The sequence below is a fragment of the Camelus bactrianus genome, chromosome 18 (genome assembly GCF_048773025.1).
Source record: "Camelus bactrianus isolate YW-2024 breed Bactrian camel chromosome 18, ASM4877302v1, whole genome shotgun sequence".
NCBI classification, from domain to species: Eukaryota; Metazoa; Chordata; class Mammalia; order Artiodactyla; family Camelidae; genus Camelus; species Camelus bactrianus.
The window spans coordinates 33,564,677-33,587,463 of record NC_133556.1 but is presented as its reverse complement, the minus strand read 5'-3'; the positions used below and the strand labels follow the sequence as shown (position 1 = coordinate 33,587,463).

Below are 22,787 nucleotides of genomic sequence, written 5' to 3'. Positions count from 1 at the left end.
CATGAGAAGTGTGAGGGTGCGAGAGTACCCATTTCTGTCCACTGTCATCAGCAATGACTATTACTCTTAAAAATCTTTCTGAATTTGTTGGATTAAAAATGTATTTGTTTTAACTTCTGTAGTTCTGGAAAATTTATTAAAGTATTTTAATCGAGTAAGTAAGTAGACTCACAATAACGTATTTAAAAAAGTGTATCAAAGCACTTTCTAAGCTGAAATGTGACTCAAATGTTTCTTCATGAGTAAAATGGGTACTTGCACTCAATTTGGAATGCACATCCCTTACAGAGCATTTAATATTAGTACCTGGGCTGCACTTTGCACCACTGGGGTTGTCTCTTTTGAGACTGAAACAGCTTTTGTAGGCGACTCAACGGTAGATGTGGGACTTTCTGTGAACAACACAAGGTTTAAAAGTAAAATTTATCTGCAATAATCAATCCCATAGCCTTTAAGCAAGCAGCAGTTTATGTCTTAGGTAGTAATTACACATGCACTAAAATTATAAAACTGTGATTATTTCAAAAGATAAACTTTTGATAAAAGCTCAAGACCCAAAGGTATAAAACATATAGAGAATCTTCCTCTAATGTGACAAAAAGTCCCCATTTAAGGTAAAACACTTAAGTCATGATGCAACTGGGAACTAAAATTACCCATGGGAGAGGGATTCCCACAGTACTGTTAGAGGCAGAATTCTGCTATTAGGTCAATGAGGATGTTTGCAAACACAGAGCCATTTACAATCCTGTATGAATGTGTGATACACACAAGACCTGGGAATTCAAACTAAAAATCACGCAGGCTGGGGCTGAAGGTATCTCAACTGCTGAGATCCACGGTAGCTAGCGGGAATTAGCTACAAACTGTGGACTGCTGAAAGGGAGAGGAGAGGGAGGAGAGATAGAAGAGAGACTGAAAGAAAGAGAGATGGTTAGAAGAAGAAAGAAAAGGAGGAAAATAGAGAAAATGTGGGTGTGAGAGAGAGAAAGCAGGTGTAGTAGGTGCAAGGATGGTTTGAGAAGAACCAGAGGGAGTATTATGGGGATGGTAAGAAATGGGGCTCCATGCTGGAAAGTGGTAGGGCTGGGTAGCTAAAAATTTCAGAAGTCTGAATGCAGCTAATAAGCAGTAAAAACCATTTTAGATCCATTGTATGTACAGTGATACAGCTGTTTAATATACTTTATGAATCTCCCCAAATCAAATTTACTTGTATTTTTCTTTTAACTGACAAGGATAATTAAGATTGCACTGTTTTTCAAAGTTAACTTATTAGTCACTTTGCTTACTGATGTTTAAAAACCTTTTTAGAAGAGGTAATGATTTTATGGTTTTAATTTAAAGAGAATCTGTAATGCCTTTTTAACTAGTTTAATTAATTAGAACTAGATTTGTGAAATCATAATCTGCAGGTTCATCAGTGTAGAAGAGCTGATACAAATAACCCCCTTCAAATTTTCAAGTGAACAGTTTCATACAAAAAAAAATTCTACTATAACTTCCCATAACTAACATCCTTTCTTTCAAGGTAAGTAAGTCAGGCTAAGACAGAAACTCAACTTTATGATGACAAGATGAGACAAAACAGGACTTTTGTCCCAAACCAGTTAATGTCTACATCCTTTGTGTCATCAATGTCAATGTCTTGTAGATACTCTGCAGCTTTTATCCTTACCTGTATAAAAATGAGTAATGGTTACTTTAGCAATTTGTATTCTCAAAGCAACAGTAGCTAGTACCCCATTATTTATTTTAAGGTTCCTCCTCATTAAACTGCTATGTGAGAATTTAGACTTGTGGCCTCAAGTTTCAACTTAACCCTTTGGTGTTTGACCTTCCAGGACCTTTGCTGCATATGTATGCATATGTAAACAAACATTCACTCATGAAAATATTTTTATCATAGACATGCTTTTTAAAGCCTGCATTTTAAAAGTAACTATTCAGATATAATTTACATACAATAAAGTGCATTCATTTAAAATGTGCAATTCTTTGAGTTTTGACAAAGGTACAACTGTGTAATCATCACCAAAATCAAGACAGTTTTTATTACCCCAAATAGGGTCCCTTCCTGTAATTGGGAAGAATAAATCTGACTCCATAATGGATCTGTTTACTTCAACCACTGTATTCTACTGCTTTTGCTACAAGAATGTTGCCTTATATTCTAAAATAAACAGGGCAGCCCATTCTCAAGGCCCTGATGTTTAAAGGTATAACACTTTTCCATTCTTATAGAGATAAAAGGCTGCAGAACAGAGAGTAACATTTATCTTGTTGGAGGTTTATAGGAACTTGTGACTGGACATGGACCTACGTGGACAGCTACAAGACCAAAGGATTCTGGCACCAGGAAGTCTGCAGCAACCAACCACACGCCCTGCCATTTTAGTATAAACAAAGCCTGAATTCTAACTCGGAGAAGATGGTTCTTTGGGACACTGGTCCACCATCTTGGTCTGCTAGATTTCTGAATAAAGCACTATTCCTTACCCTAACAACTCATCTCGATCTATTGGCTCATTGTGTGGCCAGCAGTAAGAGCTTGGACTCGAAACATTCTCAGTCAATCCCCCTCTCACCGCTGGCCCATGAAACCACAGGTCTGTTGCCACTGAAGATCAGACTGGTCTTTTGTAGAATCTGACATAAATCAAGTCACCTAGTATGCAGAATTCTTTTGCCCAGCATTTTGTTTCTGAGATTCACCCATGTTGTATACAATAATATTTTGTTCATTTTTATTATTGAGTAGTACTTCACTGTACAGATAGATACGCCACAACCTATTTATCCATTTTTCTGTTGATGGACAATTGGGCTGTTTCTAGTTTGGGTCTATTATGAATAAAGTTACCATGAACATTTGTGTAGATGCAGGCTTTCATTTCTCTTGGGTAAATACCTAAGAGTGGAATAACAGTGTCATTTGGTAAGAGTACAGTTAATGTTTTGAGAAACTGCCAAACCATTTCCAAAGTGGTTTCACCATTTTACACTCCTACCAGCAAAACAGGAGAATTCTAGGTCTCTCCACATCCTCACCAACACTTTGCCTATTTTTAGTTGTTTTCATTTTAGTGGATGTGTTGTATCTCATTATGGTCTTAACTCCTCTAAGGAATAACACTGTTGAGGATGTCTTCTTGTGTTTAACTGCCATCCCCACATCTTCTCTACTGAAGTGTCATCTACTTGCTTTGGGTTTAATTTGTTATTTTTAATCCTAGCATTTTAAGGCAGAAGCTTAAATTGTTCATTCTAGACTTTCCACTTCTAATATAAACATTTAATGCTAGTAATTTCCTTCTGAGTCCTACTTTAGCTGCATCCCTCAGATTTTGATATGCTTGTTTTCATTTTCATTTAGTTCAAAATATTTTTAAAACATTTAATATTTTAAACATAAACAGACATAAATATGGTTATATTGCCATAGACAAGGCTAAAGATGATATAATTCTGAAATAAGGAAATAAATGGACTAGATCTGTTAGCTTTTCAGGGGACAAGAACTGATGGACTTGAAAACTGACCAGACAGTGGCATGAGGAATATTGATGAGTCAAAAGGGACTCTTCCTCTTCTGACCTGGGAAACTGTGTGAGCTGGTGATACCATTCATGAAGCCTGGGAATATGGGAAACAATCCAAGACTGATCTAACTATATACCCTTATTCAGAACTGAATATTTTACAAGATAGATTCACACTGACCATGAGTAAGCATCATGAATTAGCATGATCCTTCTTTCTAACTGCTTGATTTCAAACTGAAGCCGCACCCCACCCCCAGTTACAGGTATGACTTATTAAGCACTGAATGGGGGGAGAGTACAGCTCAGTGGTAGAGTGCATGCTTAGCATGCACAAGGTCCTGGGTTCAATCCCCAGTACCTCTGTTAAAACAATAAATAAGCCTAATTTACCACCCCCCAAAATATTTTTAAAAAACCCATAAAGTATGGAATGAATCTGTGTTCTTTTTATTTTACTGCATCTCAAATTCTGTATCATGTAGTTTAAAGAAATATTTAGTAATCTTAATGATTAAAGTTAATGTTAAAATTGTTAATTTTAATCTATTAATGATTACTTCATCATGGACTTCAATTCATTTTTCAGATTTATAATTCTAATCTTCATCATGAAATTGGAAACTAAAGTGTTTTTGATTCTATTATGAGGTGCCTGAAGATCCCAATGGTTTCAACCTTTGGATCCACAGTTGAGACAGGAGAAAGAACTGGACTATGTAGTTGCTACCATAATCTCCATTTTTTTAATATTACAGAATTTACTGATGTTAGTAAGTGAATTCAAGTATTTCATCAAAAGAGCACAGCAAACACTCAAGCGCCAGTAGTAAGAGATGAGACCTTACATAACTGATCGTCAGCCCCAGAGACTGTATTTCATTTCTTTTTGTTTAAATATGAGAAGGAGGGCACTGTTGTGACTCTCCCTCTACACACGTTATGCCCTAGACTCCTCTCACAGCCACTATTGTTATGGTTAAGGAAAAAGGTGTGTCTCACAGGCAGGAAAGAGATTTCTAATAGTCTCAAGCAACACACATCTTTCAGTGAAAGAAGAGATAAACTATTACACATCCACATCATGGAATACTACTCAGCAATAAAAAGGAATACTTATACAACGACTTGGATGACCCTTGGGAGAAATGCTAAGTAAAAGAAGCCAATTTCAGAAGGATGCATATTATGTCACATTTATATAAAATTCATGAAATAACTTAATTATAATGGTGAGGAACAAATTAATGGTTGCCAGGATACAGGGACTGAGGGAAACCCCTAAAAATCCTATAAAGGGATAGCATGAGGGAATCTTGTAGTGATGAAACAGTTGTGTAATTTGATTGCAGTGGCAGTTATACAAATCTACACATGTGATAAAAGTACATAGAGCTATTAACATACACACAACTAACACACAAAGTTAAACTTCAAAAATGGGTCAAATGTATTTTAAGTTGTTACCTTTCCCTCTGTCTTGAAAAAGAAAGACAATCCTTTACCTTTGTTGCGGTTTGACAAGCCTTCTTTTGTCAGATCAATCACAGAATCAAGTTTCTTCTCTATAACCTGAAAAGTTGTTAAGGATTATGATTTTGCCTTAACAGAAAATGTTTTTAAAAAATAGAACACATATCTTTTAAAATTACCATTTAGAAGCTAGAGATTGAAAATTCTCTAAGTCTTATGGTTTAATTTTACTCCACTATGAAAGAGAAGCTCATGCAATACTGTATATGGTTTCTGAGAATATGATTAAGCAGAGTCTAAATGAGTTATTTGGTAATAACTATGGTTGTGAAATATGTTTATCATTAGCTGTTTGCTTTTTAATGTTTAAGCTGGACTGGAACTTGGTCATCTTAACTAGTCAGACATTAGTTTCTCAGAGAATGAATCTCTCAAAGAATGAATGACAAGATAAGTCATCCAACATGTAGCAACACTCAAGATCCTACATCTAACATATTCAAATAAACAACATTCAGAGGCAATATTTAGGACCTACCACAGCTTCAGTTTCAGCATCAGGTGAAATGTTAGAATTTCCTGATGTAACTTTTCCGTTATCTGGAAGAATATTATTAAAATATGAACATTTGACAAGTTTATTAACTATTAAATATTTATAGACATTACAATATATGAAATGCTGAGGACACAATAATGGGGATGCTCATTAACCATTATATAATTATAAACAGTAACTTAACTGACTTTACCTATTCCAAAGATCAATGAATCAGTCCAAAAAAAATGCAAAATCTAATTTTGGTTCAAAAGATTTTGTCCTTATGTAACTTCATAACAATATTAGTAACTCTTCTTTTAAAAAAAAATCTGTAAATTACTACAGCATTTGAGGAAATAAACTTGGAAATGTACATTTTACTTGTAGCATCTTTAGACCACCTGAGATAGCTAAGGAGGCTTCTTCATAGAACCAGTTAAAGCCTCAGATAAATGCTTAATATCCCTTAATTATTTGATTTACAATCTTAACAGCCCAAATCATGGGGTCAATTAAGTAGCTATATAAGTGGAGACAAAGTTTTTTGAAATTAAGATGCAAATTAAATTCTCTAATATATAGTAAAAATGAAAATGAAATGGGGAATTTTGAATAAGAAATTATGGGCCAACAAGATAGCTATTTTAAGAGAAAGGAAACTTATTGGAAAGCTAAGGTTAAAAATTTTTACATAAGTGTAATGAGAAAAACTCTAAAGAGTAACAAAGTATTGTTTTTAAAAGTTAAAAAAAATTAAAGATACTAAAGATTAACCAAACTTTAAATCTTAATAGACTATAAGATAACTCAAAGACAAAACAAAAAGACAAATAATAAACCACCACTACCATCAACAAGACCAGAGCAAAAAAGTAAAAACGGATAAGAAAAGTAAGTAGTCTTAGAATTTACAAAGCCATTAAACAAACGTGGTAAAGAGACAAAAGGCCATAAATTGATAAATACAAGGTTAAAAAGAAACCTCAATTTTATTAAGGAATCACTGATTTATTCAGGTAGTATTAATCACAGATATAAAATAACTCTGAGAGTAGAATTAAAATTTTTATTGTATTAAAAGATAATATTCAATTTTCAATTTTAAACAAATACTGATTAGAGGCTTTCTAATTTGACAGGTCACATTTTAATCAACTTAGGATACCTGTTGGATTTGATGTAATTGGAGTTGTCAAATCAGGACTTTCCACAGAAACCAATATGACATCATCACTGTTACTAAAATGATTTAAAAAAACAAAAAATAAACTAAGCATGCATTATTAGGCTGAAACATGCAATCTATGGTTAGAATTATTCTAATTTAATATTTCATAATTGATATGTTTTAATCTTACAATTGGTGGGGGTGGATGAAGATGATAAAACCAAATACCCAAGAAACTCCATGTATTACCAATTAATTATATGGCTAAAAGTTCATGATATCCAATAACAACAGGTCCTTAAAACTTAATAGAGATCCATTTACAATGAACCCAAATGTACAATCTGTAAGTATACAATATACATAAATGTAGAAAATATACAGAAGTCACTCTAGCACATATACTAGCCTTCACGAAAATGAAACAATGATAACTAAAAGAAACCCATTAAAACTCTTTTGACTCTTACAGATATAGAACTGTAAAAAATAAAGATATTAAAAAATTAATTCTGCCCTTACTCTATATTATATCACTATAGCAGCAATATTTACCACACATTTACTAAACTGAGGCAATGATGATAAGTGATGCTGATCATGGTTACAGATTATTCTGAGTCAGAAGATTGTCTCTGCTCCCATTTGACTCCGATTCCAATAGGAGTTTGACATTTAAAATCAGAATTTTTGTTAAGAAAATCTTGACATAAATTTCAGTAAGTCCATAAATTTGCTGCATGAATTTTCTATACACAGGGATGTACCATTTTTTATTAGGTGTTTTAAATTTTTTAGCTTTTGTATTTTTTTTGGAATGGTGTATGATCCATTCCAAGTTATTTTTGTATACGGTGTGAGGTAAAAGTTGAGGTTCACTATTCCCCTCTGGTTATTCCAGGAGCATTGTTTGAAAAGACTATCTTTTCCCATTAAATTACCTTCACATCTTTGTTGAAAACCAGCAGACTATACCCATACTCTCTAATTTGTCTGCTGATCTACACGTCTATCCTTACACCAGCACCATTGTCTTAATTACCACAGCTTTATGGTAAGTCTTGAACTCAGGTAGTGTATGTCTTCCAGCATTGTTTTCATATTCTAAGTCTTTTGCATTTCACACAAGTTTTTGATCAGTTTGTTACCTTCTACAGAAAAGGATGCTGGATTTTGATTAAGATTGCTTTAAATATACAGAACAATTTGAGTGAAGTGACACTAACAGTGAATTTTCTGATTTGTAAACATGGCATATCTCACCATATATTTATGTCTCCTTTAATTTCTCTCAGCAATATTTTCTACTTTGTAAAATTATTAATAAACTATTTTTAGAGAAGTTTTGGGTTTACTGCAAAATTGAGCAGAAAGTAGTTTTCTCATATACCCCCTTATCCTCTCCCACACACAACCTCCCATAAAATCCTGTACCACAGTGGTACTCTTGCTGTAACTAATGAAACTACACTGACAACATCATTATCCCCAAAGTCCATAGTTTACAACAGGATTCACTCTCAGTGTTAGACAGTCTATGGATTTTGACAAATGTATGACATGTGTCCACCATTACAGTATCATACAGAATAATTCCACTGCCCTAAATATCCCCAGTGCTCAGTCTATTCATCCCTCCCTACTAACCTCTGATAACATTTGATCTTTTTACTATCTCCATAGTTCTGCCTTTTCTAGAATGTCATATAGTTGAAATCATACAGCATGTAGCCTTCTCAGATTGGCTTCTTTCACTTAGTAATATGCACTTAAGTTTCTTACATGTCTTTTCATGGCTTGAGAGCACATTTCTTTTTTAGCACTAAATAGTATTCCACTGTCTGAATGTACTACAGATTATTTACCCATTCACTTACTGAAGAATATCCTGGTGCTTCCAAGTTTTGGCAATTAAGGATAAAATTACAGTTTATATGATTCCATTTTCTCTCCTTTCTTAGCACATCAATTACACTTGGTTTTAGTGGTGCCTTAGGGTTTGCAATATACATTTACATTTACAACTAATCCAAGTCAATTTTCAAATAATACTATACTGCCTCACAAGTAGTACAAGTACCTTATAATAACAAAATATTTCTAATTCCTCTTTCCTGTTCCTTGAATTATTGCTACCGTTCATTTCACTTATACACAAGTGCACGAGTGTGGGTGTGCACACACAAGCATCCATAACCAAATACACTATTGCTATTAATTTGAACAAACTCATCAGCTAAATCAACTAATAAGAAAAATAAAAGGTTCTATTTTATCTTCACTCATTCCTTCTCTGATGAGCTTTTCTTTATATAGATCTGATTTTCTGATGTATTTTCCTTTTCTGTGAAGAATTTTTAACATTTTTTACATGGTAGGTCTACTGGCAACAAATACTCTAAATTTTTGTTTGAGAATGTATTTCTTCACTTCTGAAGAATAGTTCCGCAGCATACAGAATTTTAGGTTGGTAGTTTTGTTCTTTCAATACTTTGAATATTTCAAGCCAGTCTCTTCTTCTTCGCATAGTTTCTAAGAAGTTGGATGTGAGTCTTACCTTTGTTCCTCTATACTGTATAGGTAAGGCGTTTTTACCCTTGGCTTCTTTCAAGACATTATCTTTTGATTTTCTGAGGTTTAAATATGATATGCCTCAGTGTACGTTTTTTAATATTTATCCTTCTTGGTGTTCTCCGAGTTTCCTGGATCTATGGCTTGATGTCTAAATTAATTTTAGGGAAATTCTTTGTCATTGTTACTTCAAATACTGCTTTTGTTCCTTTCTTTTTTCCTTCTGGTATTCCACTTATGCATATGTTACTCCCTTTGCAGTTGTCCTAAGTTCTTGGATATTCTGGGTTTCTGTGTTGTCTTTTTTTTTTATTTGCTTTTCCATTTTAGAAATTTCTATTGTCATATTCTCAAGCTCAGTGATTGTTTCCTCAGCCAGATCTATTCTACAATGAGTCCATCAAAGGCATTCTTCAATTCTGTTAGTGTTTTTGACCTCAAGTAGTTCTTTTTTTTTTTTTAAAGAATGTCCATATTTCTGCTTATATTACCCACCAGTTTTTGCATTTTTGACTACTTTTTCCATTAAAGCATGTAAGTCATAGTTTTAAAAAACAATTTCTGGTCTGATAATTTGAACATTCCAGTCATATCTGACTCTGGTTCTGGTGCTTGTTCAGTCTCTTCAAGTTGTGTTTTTTGCTTTTTAGTATGTCCTGTAATTTTTTGTTGAAAGGTAGACATGATGCACTGAGTAAAAAGAACTACGGTAAACAGGCTTTTAGCGAAGAAGTGGTAAAATGTGGGGGGAGGGAAGCAATCTACCAGTCCTATGATTAAGTGTCAGTCTTTTAGGGAGTCTGTGCCCCTTCAGTGTGAAATTCACTGATGCATCTCAGTCCTCACACCTTACTTAGGTGGGACAGGATAGCCAGAGGCAGCCAGAATTGGGTATTTCTCTTCCTCCTTGTAGAAGGCTAGAGGGAGCAGGTGTTGGGTATTTCTTTTCCCACAGGTAGGTTAATCTCTGGTAACAGTTTCTCCTGAGGGCAGGCTTTGTTAAGACTGCTCTGGTGTATTTCAAAAGGTTCTTTTTACCCTGCCTCCTGCTGGAAGCATGAGGGGATTTTTCTCCAATATTCACTGTGAAGATCAGTGGAGCTCCTAGAGGTAAAGCTCACAAAATTGCGCCCCCCTCCATAACAGGGCACCCCCCTACCCTGGAGTTTCTAACTCTCAGATGTATCTACTCTGATAAATTACAATGTAGGTTTACCTACCCAGCAGTGGTTGCCATTGAGGTTTCTGCTACAGTTCCAGGATGTTTTAATTCTTTGTTTCTGCTTGTTTCTCTCTTCAACTTGGGGGGCGGTAATTTGCTCTATGACCTTACTTCTCTGGTGGATCAAAGAAAAGTTGATTTTTCAGTTTGTTCAGCTTTTCACTTGTTGTTAGTATGGAGTGACGACATCTTACATGCTGGACTAGAAATCTGAAGTCAACTTTGTAGTTTTGAAGTTAAGTCATATATATTTTGGTAATTTTACCTCTAGGAATATCATATTCGTTGATATTATTGTAAACGGCATTAATCTAAAATTTAAAATTCCAACTGTTTGTTGCCCATACATAGAAATAGTATGGAGAAATAATATTTTATATATATAACATACACCCACCACATAGCACAGAGGATATACATATATATATATATATATACCTCTATATAGGGCACATATATATGCCCTATATAGAAATACAGTAAAATATTTTATGTTTATCCACATGTTTATAATTTCCAGCACTCTTCATTACTTTACCTTTGCAAAGATCTAAATTTCCGTCTGGTATAATTTTCCTTCTGCGTGAAGAAACTTCTTAAATATTCATTGTAGTGCAGGTCTGCTGCGGATGTACTCTTTCACTTTTTTAGTGTGAAAAAGTTGTCTTCTCGTACATGTCTGAAAGATACTTTCACTGAGTGTAGAACTGTAGACACTGTAGACAGTTTCTCTTTCAACGATACAGAGATGTCTCTCCATTTCAGTACTTTAGAGATGTCTTCTCTTCGACATCTCTAAAGTTTAACAGTTTACAGTGAGAATTCTCATCTTATTTTTTGTTCATTTCTATGGAATGTGTCTTTTCTCTCTGGCTGCTTTTAAGATTCTCTTGTCACCATTGACTTTTAACAACATAACATTTGGTTATGATGTACTTTTCCTTTATGCTTCTTCTGCTTAGGTTTGTTAAGCTTTTTGTCTATCTTTCTATTTATGGATATTTTAGAATTTTCATCAAATTTGGAAAAATTTTAGATGTCATAGTTTCCTGTTCTCCTCCCTGCCCCCTGCCTACTGATGACTTCAATGATATATACATATATTATATATATCAGACTGCTTGATACTGTTCTACAGGTCTCTGATGCTCTGTTCATTTTTTGTTAATCTTTTTTCTCCACATGTTCTGTCTCAAGTTTTTATTGCTATTTCACTAATTTTTAAAAAAGCCAGTAATTATCTGTTATTAATCCTGTCCAATGTACTTTTCGCTTTAGTCACTGTCTCATCTCTAGAAGTTTAATTTGGGTCTTTTTTTTTTTTAATCTTCCATTTCTCTCATCATGTTGACATTTTCCTCTATACTGTGGACATGAAGAGTTTTATGCTATTGTCTGCTAAGTCCATCAACCATAGTAATTCCAGGTCAGTTTCTATCATTTCAGTTTTCTCCTTGTTACGGGTTATATTTTTCATACTTTGCACGCATAATTTTTTATTAGATGTTGGACATTGTAAAATTTACACTGTTGGATGATGTTTCATTTCTTCAGAGAGTGCTGGACTTTGTCCTGGCGTGCAGTTAAATCACCCAGGATTAGTTTAACTCCTTTGAGTCCTTTTAGTTTTGTGGGGTAGGTCCACTGCAGTCTTTAGTCTAGGACTAATTTAGCCCCACTACAGCAATACCCATCTAAGGAATCCACTTGTCGTTCCATGATAAGTCTCGTCTTATAGCCAGTGAGAAAGCAAAATGCTCCTGTGCAACCTCCAAGAAATGTTTGGCCGCCTTCTTTTCAATGGTTCTTACCCCAGTCTCTTGCAGTTTCATCCTTTGCACGTATAGATCTATATTCAGCCAATGATACAAGGGGTTCCCTTTGTAAACCTTCAGAGCTCTACCTTTATGCAATTGCCTCTCTTCATTGCTCTGCCTCACAAATTCTAGATAACTCAGACTCCACAATATCTGATCTAAACACAGCAAGACCACCAGGCTGTTCGGGCTCCTCCCACCCCTGCTCTTCAACCTGGGAAATGCCTCCAGGCAGTAAGCTGGATGATGGCAGGGTGTATTTCATTTGTTTCCTTTCTCATAGGGATCATAGTCTAGTGCTCCCTGTTGAACAATGTTTAAACATAATTCTTTTTTTTAAGTCTCGTTTTCTGGTTGTTTACAGCAAAAGAACAACTCCTATAGCAGTTAAGACTTCATGAACAGAAGATGACATTTCCTACACACTGATTTCCATTTTGTGAAATCAATTGTTTTCATGTACATTTTTTAACAAATATTTAATTCAATCATTTTCTCATATCAAATTTATCAATAAGAGATTCTAACAAAAGCTATTATGTCTAAGTTTAATAAACAAAAAAGGTTCAGATCTAATTTTTATCAATAGTATTTTATTCTTCTGCTCATTTTTGGTCTCTAACAAAACTTACAAAGTTTATTTGTATATACTTTTTTCTACTAGTAATAGTCACATAATGGATGAAAGATTGATACCTATATTTATTTTGTTGCTAAAGTACAAGAAAACTATAACAATTCTTTTCACATGTTCATTATACTATAGTCAAAATCTTTTATCAATCTCAAAATTCATCATTTAATACTTCTATAGTTCTAATGTTTTTAATATTTTTGTTTGCTGCTATAGTACATCAACTATAATGATATTTAGGAGTCTAAGACATTAAGCAGAAAGACTTAAAAAAGCAGAGTTGAATTTTTGGCAATCTCATTGGAATTATGGGCTGAGGAGGTAAGGATTAAGATTTAGAAGCCACCAAGATGGAGAGGCCCAGGTGAGTACTTCAAGCTTTCAGCTAGAATCCATTGAGGGCTACATCTTAAGAGCCAGTGTGAACTAGAGACAAAAGGAGACTTTTCAACAAGCTTCAATTTATATCACTCCCTGAGCAGATTAGGTGACCAGGCCCTTCTCTATCTGCCAGAGGACAGAATAGTATAAATCTTGTCTATAGGAAGATACTATTCAGAGCCTCACTAATTCTTCAAAAATTATCAAGCATGCTAACAAACAGAATCAAATGACTGGAAACTGAGAGAAAAAAAAACATATGTACATATAATCAAGATACTGGAGTTATAAAACAAGGATATTAGAAAAAAACTATGACAAAGTTTTAAGAATATTGAGGGAAAATGGAGAAAATTGTTAAAACCAGATGAAACATTCATCAGAAAAGTATAATCTATAAAAAAAAAAAAGACTACACTGAAATTAAGAAGAGTCAATTCATATAAAGGCACTATTCATATAAAGGCACTATTATGAAGTTGAAAGACTTGGAATGGGAAAAGATGTTTGTAGTAAATATATCTGACAAAAAAAAAAAACAACAAAAAACACTGGCAGTGCAAAAGTAAAACATTCAAAAGTCTTAGAGAAACTTTATGAAAAAAGATACCCAAATGACTAACAAACGTTGCTTAATTTCATTAGTAGAAAGAAATACAAATGGTAACCAATGAAGCATTCCTCAGAGATATTGTGGGTTCAATTCCAGACTACCACAATATTAAGTGAGTATCTCAACAGAGTGAGTTACATAAATTTTTTGATTTCCTAGTGCATACAGAAATTACGTTTACTATACATACTGTACTGTATGCTATACTACAGTCTATTAAGTGTATAGCAGCATTATTTTTAAAAGAGAGTGTACATACCTTAATTAAAACATAATTATTGCTAAAAAAATATTAACCATCACCCAAGCTTTCAGTAAATTGTACCTAATTGTTTTGCTAGTATATGGCCTTGTGTCGATGTTGACAGTTGGTAACTGATCAGGGTGGTGGTTGTAGAAGGCTGGGGTGGTTGTGGCAATTTATTAAAATAAGATAATGAAATTTGCTGCAGAGATGACTTGTCCTTTCACAAGTGATTGATTTTTCGGTAGTATTCAATGCTGTCTGATAACATTTTACCTACTATAAAACTTCTTTCAAAGTTCGAGTCAATCTTCTCAAGCCCAGCCTCTGCTTTATCAACTAAGTTGATGCTAATATTCTAAATCCTTTGTTGTCATCTCAACAGTCTTCACAGCATCTTCATCAAGAATAGATTCCATCTCAAGAAACCACTCTCTTGGCTTATCTGTTAAAATATTATCATGAGACTACAACAATTCAGTCACATCTTCAGGCTCCACTTCTAATTCTAGTTCTCTTGCTATTTCCACCACATATGCAGTTACTTGAACCCCTCAAAGTCATCCATGAGGGTTAGAATCAATTTCTTCCAAAGTCCTGTTAATGCTGCTATTTTTAACCTCTTCCCATGAATCATGAATGTTCTTCATGGAACCAGATGGTGAATCCTTTCCAAAAGGTTTTCAATTTACTTTGCTCAGAGATCCATTGGAGGAATCACTATCTATGGCAGCTATAGCTTTACAAAATACCTAAAAGAAAGAACTTGAAAGTTGAAATTATCCTTTGATCCATCAGCTGCTGAATGGATGTTGTGTTAGCAGACATGAAAACAACATTAATCTCACTGTACATCTCCATCAGAGCTCTTGGATGACCAGGTACATTGTCAATGAACAGTAAAACTTCGAAAGGAATCTTTTCTGAGCAGAAAGTCTCAACATTCATTTGCGTAAAATATTAGTAATTCAAGCCTGGATGTGCTGTCAGCCAGGCTCTGTGGTTCCATTTATAGAGCACGAAGTAGAGTTAGCATAATTCTTAAGGGCCCTAAGATTTTGTTACAGTAAATGACCACTGGCTTCAACTTAAAAGTCACCAGCTGCATTAACCTCCAGAAAGAGAGTCGGTCTGTCCTTTGAAGTTTTGAAGCCAGCCATTAACTTCTCCTCTGTAGCTACCAGTCCTAGATGGCATCTTCCTGCAATATAAGGTTGTTTCATCTACACTGAAAATCTACTGTTCAGTGCAACCCCTTCATTAACCACCTTTGCTAGATCTTCTGGATAGCTTGCTGCAGCTTCTACATCAGCACTTGCGGTAACTGTCATGTTACCGCTTTTGTATTCTATTTGCTGTCACTAAGTATAGCCCAAGTCAGGAATTAGGCTCCACCTTTTAACAGGAGGAGAACTTATGGGCATATTTTAAAACCATCAACAAAAGAGGCTGTGTGCCTCTCTCTGCTGCCTGCCAGAATATAGGGTGTATTCACTCTGATAAAAGCTAGTATCATTTACAGCCTCCACAATTTTCAATACACAATGTCTAAGATTCAAAGAAAAAATCAGTAGGTGTAAGAAACAGTGCAAAGATGAAAAAGAGTGAACAGACACAGAGCTCAAAGTGACCCAGATATAAGAGTCGTAAGAAATAAATCAGAAAATAACAGTGATTAAAATGTTCAACATGTGGATGACAAGGTGAAGAATTTCACCAGGAGACTTGAATCTATAAAAATGAATCTAATGGGAAGAGGAGACTGGAAAATTTAACAGACTGAAACTAAGAACTCAATACATGAGTTTAACATTTGGATCCAGCTGAAGAGAGAATTAATAAATAGTTTAGTAAAAAATATCCAGACAAAAGCATGAAGAACAAAAAAGACAGAGTGTACAGAGAAGTGTGTAATGGGAATATCAGAAGGAGGAGATAGAATGGTGCAGGAGTATCTAAAAAGATAATAGTGAAGAATTTTCCAAAGATAATGAAACATACAAAGTAACAGATTCAAGAAAAACTATAAGCCCCAATCAGGATGAATTAACTACCCCTGAGCATCATACAGTATACTGGAGAAAACCAAAGATAAGTAGACTATCTTGAAAGCAGTCAGAGAACTACAACCACTATCCTCAAAGAAGGAACAATAAGATCCATCTAACTTTTTAACAGAAATTATAAAAGTCAGAAGACAACATAATGACATCTTGAAAGTGCTGAAAATAACTTCCAACCTATAATTCACTATCCATGTTAAAGACAAAATGAAGTTATTTCCAGACAAACAGAATTTATCCAGAGAACTAAAACAAACAAACAAACAAATAAATGGAGTTCTTCAGAGAGAAGAAAAATTATCCCAGATGGAAATACAGGAAGAAATGAAGAGCAAAAGAAAGAGTAAATACAGTTGACCCTTGCACACTGAGGGAGTTGGGGTGCCCAACCCCATCACAGTTGAAAATCGAAGTGTAACTTTTGACTCCCCCCAAATCTACTAATAGCCTACTGTTGACCAGAAGCCTTCCTGGTAAGATAAACAGACGATTAACACATATTTTGTATGTTATATGTATTATATACTGTATTCATATAATAAAGTAAGCTAGAGAAAAGAAAATCCTAAGGACGAGAAAATACATTTACAGTACTGTCCTGTATGTATTGATACTGTAAGTTTACATTGTCTGTCAACACGACGAATTGTCTGTCAGTGCCTACCTCAATGTTGTCCTATATGATACAAAATACCATAGATGCTACATGTGTTATTAAGAGTAGACATCAAAAATGAAAAGAAAATGTGAAAGAACCTGTTTTTATTTAGAGGTACTGTATTTATTGGAAAAAATCCATGTATAAGTGGATCCGAGCAGTTCAAATCTTTGTTATTCAAGTGTCAACTGTATTTGGGTAACACTAAATGAGTGACTGTACAAAGTTATGATATTGTCTTACGAGATTTAAAATAATGTAAAATTTTAAATGCATGAAACAATGCAGAGGAGCAGTAAATAGTTAAAAGTGTTCTAATGTCAAAATTGCCTATAAAATGCTAAAAGCAGCAATTCATATTAGACTCTAATATTAGAGTCAAGAATCTATATCATGATCTTTAGGATAACTTCTAAAGGTACAATAAGAAAGGTATAATTAATGAGGTAATAGAGAATGGGGAAAAAAATCCCAAAAAAGGCTAAAAATGAGTAGAGAGACAGACAGATAAGGGAAAAGGACCATAAAATAATGGGACAAACAGAAAACAAGTATTAAGATTATAATTATGAAACCACATATATCAGTAAGATTAGACAAACAATCTAAAATTTCTGATTAATAATTATTTTCAAATTGGATTAAAAATACATGTTCAGCCGAATAATTACAAACCTAGCATCCATGTAGCCACTACTCAGACAAATACATTTTAAATTATCAGCACTTCAGAAACCCATGTGCCTCTATCCTGAATCATAAATCCCCTCCATAAATAGCATTTATGGTAATAATTTCCTTGTTTTACTCTTTAGATTGATGATGTAGCTTTGAATTCCTAAATGATACACTTTTTGCTGGCTATTTTTAAACTTCCTTGGAATAGAATCATAGTATTCCTTGCATCTGCTTTTCAATGATATTTTTTGTGGGAGTAACTTATACTGTCACATATAACTGTAGTTCTTTTGTTTTCATTAACATACAGAATTCCACTGTATGGATTTACAGCAATTATTTTTCTTTTCCACATGGATGGACAGCTTTTTCCTTCTGGTTTTCGGCTATTATGAAAAATGCTGCTAATAAACTTTCCTATATATATGTCCTACTGCACATGTGTACATGTCTCTAGCTAGGGTACATATCAAGGAATGAAACTGCTAGGTCAAAGGATATTTAGATCTTCAATTATTTCTAGGTAATACCAAATTTTTCTAAACTACTATGCCAATTTACTCACCCAACAACAAAATATTAAATAAAACCAATTCCCTTTATTTCAAAACCTCACCAATACCTGGTATTGTCAGATTTTTTAAATGTTTTACTTTTCCTTACCTGATATGAAATGGTATCTCACTGTGGTTTTAATTTGCATTTCCCTGATTACTAGTGAAGATGAGCACCTTTTCATATGTTTACTGGCCATTTGGAATTCCTCTTTTGAGAAGTAGATGTACTTTGGCCCATTTTTCTTTTGCATTATCTGGCTTTTACTCATTGATTTGTTGAAGTTCTTTATATTTACTCTGGGTACTAGTCCTTTATAGGTTATATGTGCTGTGAGTATCTTCTCCCATTCCATGGCCTGTCTTCCACTATCTTTATAGTGCCTTTTGAGAAAAGAAGTTTCTAATTTTAATGTGGTAAAATTGATCAGTTTTTTCTTTTATGGCAAGGGCATTTGTGTCTTAATAAATCTTTCTTTATCCGAAGTTCATGAAGACATTCTGTGTTACCTTCTGAGAGCTTTATAATTTCCCTCTAGATATTTAGTTCCTTAATTCACAAAAGACTGATGTATAGCCTGACACAGGGATCCAATTCTTTCATATTTCCCCCAATATGAATAGCACCATTTACTAAAAGTCAATTATTTCCCAAATGATCTGCCATACAGTCTTCAACACACATCACATATGCATATATGCATGGGTTTCTGGACTCTCTGTTACACGGCTCTATTTGTCTAGCACTTGCCAATATCACATGATCCTAATTACTGCAGTTTCATAATGTCCTGACATATGATGGTACATTCCTTCCATCTTGTTTCTCTACCTAAAGGGTATCTTGGCCTCTCAACCCACAGTATTTACATATACATTTTAGAATCAAATCAGCTTGTCAAGTTCCATAAAATTATATACCGGGAAACTGACTGAAATTGTACTCTATAAATTAATTTGAACAAAAGTAAAAACATTTTCTAATATTGCATTGTCCAAACCATATACATAGTACGTTTCTCCAATGAATTCTTCTTTGATATCTCAAAGTTTTGTTATTTTCTTCAGTTATTACATGCCTTGTTAATTGTATTTCTAGGTACTTGATATGTCTGATGCTATCACAACACTATTAGATGTTTATAAATTTCTTATTTCCTAATTGCTCGTATCTCGTATATAGGAATACAACTGATTCCTTATATATTTGAGTTTGGCAATCTTGCTGAACTCTTATCAATCCTAATAATTTATCTGTAAGTTCCTTTGGATTTCCTACATACATGCCCCCAATCAGCTAAGAATAGTAATATTTACTGCTCCTTCTTTTCGACTCTTTTACATTTTTCTTTTTTTAATTTTTATTTTTTTGCATTAGCCAAGATATCCAGTATAGCATTAAAGTGGCAACAGCAGGTATCCTTCCATTTTTATCTCAGAGGGAATATTTCCAATATTTCACTATCAAATTCTTTTTTAGGGCTTTTGCAGATATTCTTTATCAGATTAAGGAAGTCACCGCCTATTCCAAGTCTGCTAAAAATTGTGCTTTTAATCATAAACAGATACTTTATCAGATCCTACATCTATGTTGAGCTGATGATGATTCTTCTCCTCGCACATTACGTAAGTTGACTTTTTCTTGTAAACTAACATGGCAGCATTCTTGGAACAAACTCAGCTTTTATAGATTGTTGAATTTGGTTTACGAGTTTCTTGTTTAGGATATCTGCATCTATTCCATGGGTAAAACTGTAATTTTCCATTTCTGTAAAGGTTTTAAATTGATTTTATTATCAGAGTATCATTTTTACTAAATTTCAGTATCTAGCCTCATAAAATGAGGAATAATCCCTCTTTTTTTATTCTTTGGGATAGTTTATTTAAAATTGGTATTGTTTCTTCCTTAAATGTTTTATAAAACTCACCACTGAACCTACCCATCAGGGTCAAGTTACACAGTTGTGACACATATTCTCACACTCACCAGGGGCTGACAGTGCTGCCTGAAATGGTTTCATAAATTGCACATTCTTCCTTCATTACAGAGCACAAGGTGAACTGTTCATGTTACAGATATAAGCCACTGATATTAACATAGCAGTCTATAAATTACTCTTTTAATCATGTCTTCACTTTTTCACTTCCATCAACAATATTTTATTTTTCTTTTTTGTTACTTTATGAGTTTCAGCACAAGTATCAATAAGTGGTAACAACAAACACTCACTGAAATGTGATTCTTCTCTTTGACAACTAAGTAAATGCCTTCTTCATAACAGCTTCCTGTTCAAAACTAAAATGCAGGCCTCAGTATCATGGAATATTAGGATTTCTTCTGAAGAGTCAGCACTGCACGTAAATTCCCAAATACCAAGAATCTCCTATAAATGGTGAGGATTCGTAATGCTTCTCCTTTGTTTTATAGCATCCTTGAGCATGCGTAGTGATTTGGGGGAAAGGGTGGTGTTCTTCAAACAATGACCACCGTTTAATTCACTTGTTTTTGGCTACATATTTTATATATATATATATATTATATATATATGTATATATATATAGCCTCTTTTTAAAAGCTGAGGTATAATTTAACATATAAAAGCAAAATCATAGGACATTTTAATGAGTGAGTGTTAAGAATAAATAAATAATACTATAAAGCTCCAAAACTGTTGAGAATCACCAGTGAAAAGAATTCATTAAAATTTCTCCCATCCCCACACCCCCTGACCCTTGAATATCAATCCAGGCTAGGATTTATCAATCATGTTTCTTTGTTAAACTAAACTACTTCTTCCCTGTCAGCCCCAAATCTTTTACTAGACTAGATTGGAGGTTAGGTGCCTCAGCTGCTTTGTGATCAACTAGACGAATAAGTTAACCTGTTCACCGTAATTTGAAGTTATCATGATACTACTTTCAACATGCAGGGAACTAATTTTAGACACCTTTTTCCTAGTCTTACTCTTCTGTGTAGTTTTTTAAAACCACTGTTTCATAGGGCTGTGAGTCTTCCATGTATAGAAGTAGAAACTACTGGAGTGATCTAGTTGATCAAACCAAAGATGGAAAGCATCACAGTGAAAAACCTGATCACCTAACCAACTTAAAATTTTATTTAGTACTGTTAAAACGACAATAAAAGCTTTAGAGAACCAATTCCATTCCTCCATAATGGACAAAATAGTGTTCATATAAATATGAAGCTTTAAGCTATTTTAATTTAAGCTTTAAGCTTAATTGAGAAAAAGAGTATCTGTGTTTACAAACATATATTTAGATTAGTAAGTTTATGCATTTCTATAGAAAAGCCTACCTTTCAGAAACAGCCTCATTATGATCCTGTGATAAATTAATCTTTTCACTTGCTTTTTCTGAAGAGTTAGAAGGTTCAGAGTTCACAGAAGTCTTTCTTTCCTGTGGACTATTAACTGACTCTGGATTCTTATTCAAATTCATAGTCTCTGAATTTGCAACCTGTTAATTGAGTGAGGAAAAAGCAGTTGAGGGGAAGATTACCAACTGTGCTCTTCCACACAAAATTGCTGACAGGTAGAATTTCATTTGGAAAATATTCTCGCATACATATGGCAAAACATATATTAAATTCTATCTGTTTCAATGGCTGATGATCATGTTTACAGTTACTCTGCCAAAATGAATTTTTTAAAATATTTCAAAGAAATGAAAATAATGATAGCACAAATCAACTTCCTGGCTTAAAAGGAAAGAAGGAAAAACAAATACCTAAGTAGTTACGAGACAGGAGGGAAGGGGGCAGGGCACAACCATGAAAAGAATGACATAGCCATTGAGGATAGGACATAAACTGATTAGAACCAACTAGGCCCAAGATGGTGGAAGGTTTGACTTCCAGGAGCACGCGAGCCTCATTACAGGCTCACTGTAATACATGAGCACACTAAATGGCACACCCACTGGCACCATAAAAGGCTGAAAAGTGGGCAATGGCCCAATTCCTGGAAATCCTTGTTCCTTCCCCAAAATAGCTGGAATAATCCACTTGTTAGTGAATGAAATTACCTAGTGATAAAAACTAACCCACTCCCACAACCTGGGGCCACTCTCCCTTCCGAGATAGATCACTTTCTATTCATGGAATGTGTATGTCTCTAAATAAACTTGTCCTCACTTTACTATGGCTCGCTCTTTAATTCTTTTCTGCAGGAAGCCAAAGACCCTCACTTGGCTAGGTGAGTCCCAGGGACTCACCCGAGACATGGGACATAAACATCGTCTTGTGCCCCATTTTCCTGCAACTCTTCAACAACATTTTAATCCTATTATACTAAGTTTTAGGAACTAAAAAATATTAGACTTTAACAAGGAGACTTTCACTTTTGCTATACTTTTAATAAGACTGAAGACCAGAAATGAATCAATTTTCCAACTTGCTCTTCTAGTTGATGAGTTTTGGACAGCTTCAGAATTTCCCAAATGAAATCCTGGTTCCTTTGAATAGTTTCTCCTTCAATTTACTTCTTCTCCCTCACATTTTACTATAATAAGCACGAAATCAAGCCAAACCTCCAACACTGCTCAAAATTCTCATCAACCTTATAAAAATCCAAGTTTGTCACTTACAAATTCTGCTCACTGCTGGTCAC

At 34.2% G+C, this 22,787-nt stretch overlaps 1 protein-coding gene across 11 annotated transcripts in view; it reads right to left on the bottom strand.

Moving 5' to 3' along the window:
* The window catches only part of ATF7IP2 (activating transcription factor 7 interacting protein 2), a 50,853-nt gene that overhangs the window by 6,012 nt on the left and 22,054 nt on the right, over positions 1 to 22,787 (bottom strand). For 9 of the 11 annotated variants that reach the window (XM_074346769.1, XM_074346767.1, XM_074346771.1 and 6 more), the window contains 5 exons: positions 21,476 to 21,636; positions 6,722 to 6,795; positions 5,554 to 5,615; positions 5,048 to 5,114; positions 307 to 392 (listed from right to left, as the gene is read on the bottom strand). In XM_074346769.1, the coding sequence (XP_074202870.1) occupies positions 307 to 392; positions 5,048 to 5,114; positions 5,554 to 5,615; positions 6,722 to 6,795; positions 21,476 to 21,636 (450 nt within the window). Of the gene's footprint in view, positions 1 to 306; positions 393 to 5,047; positions 5,115 to 5,553; positions 5,616 to 6,721; positions 6,796 to 10,515; positions 21,250 to 21,475; positions 21,637 to 22,787 lie in introns of those variants that run through there. The other 2 variants (XM_045520815.2, XM_074346773.1) reach the window with 2 other exon arrangements.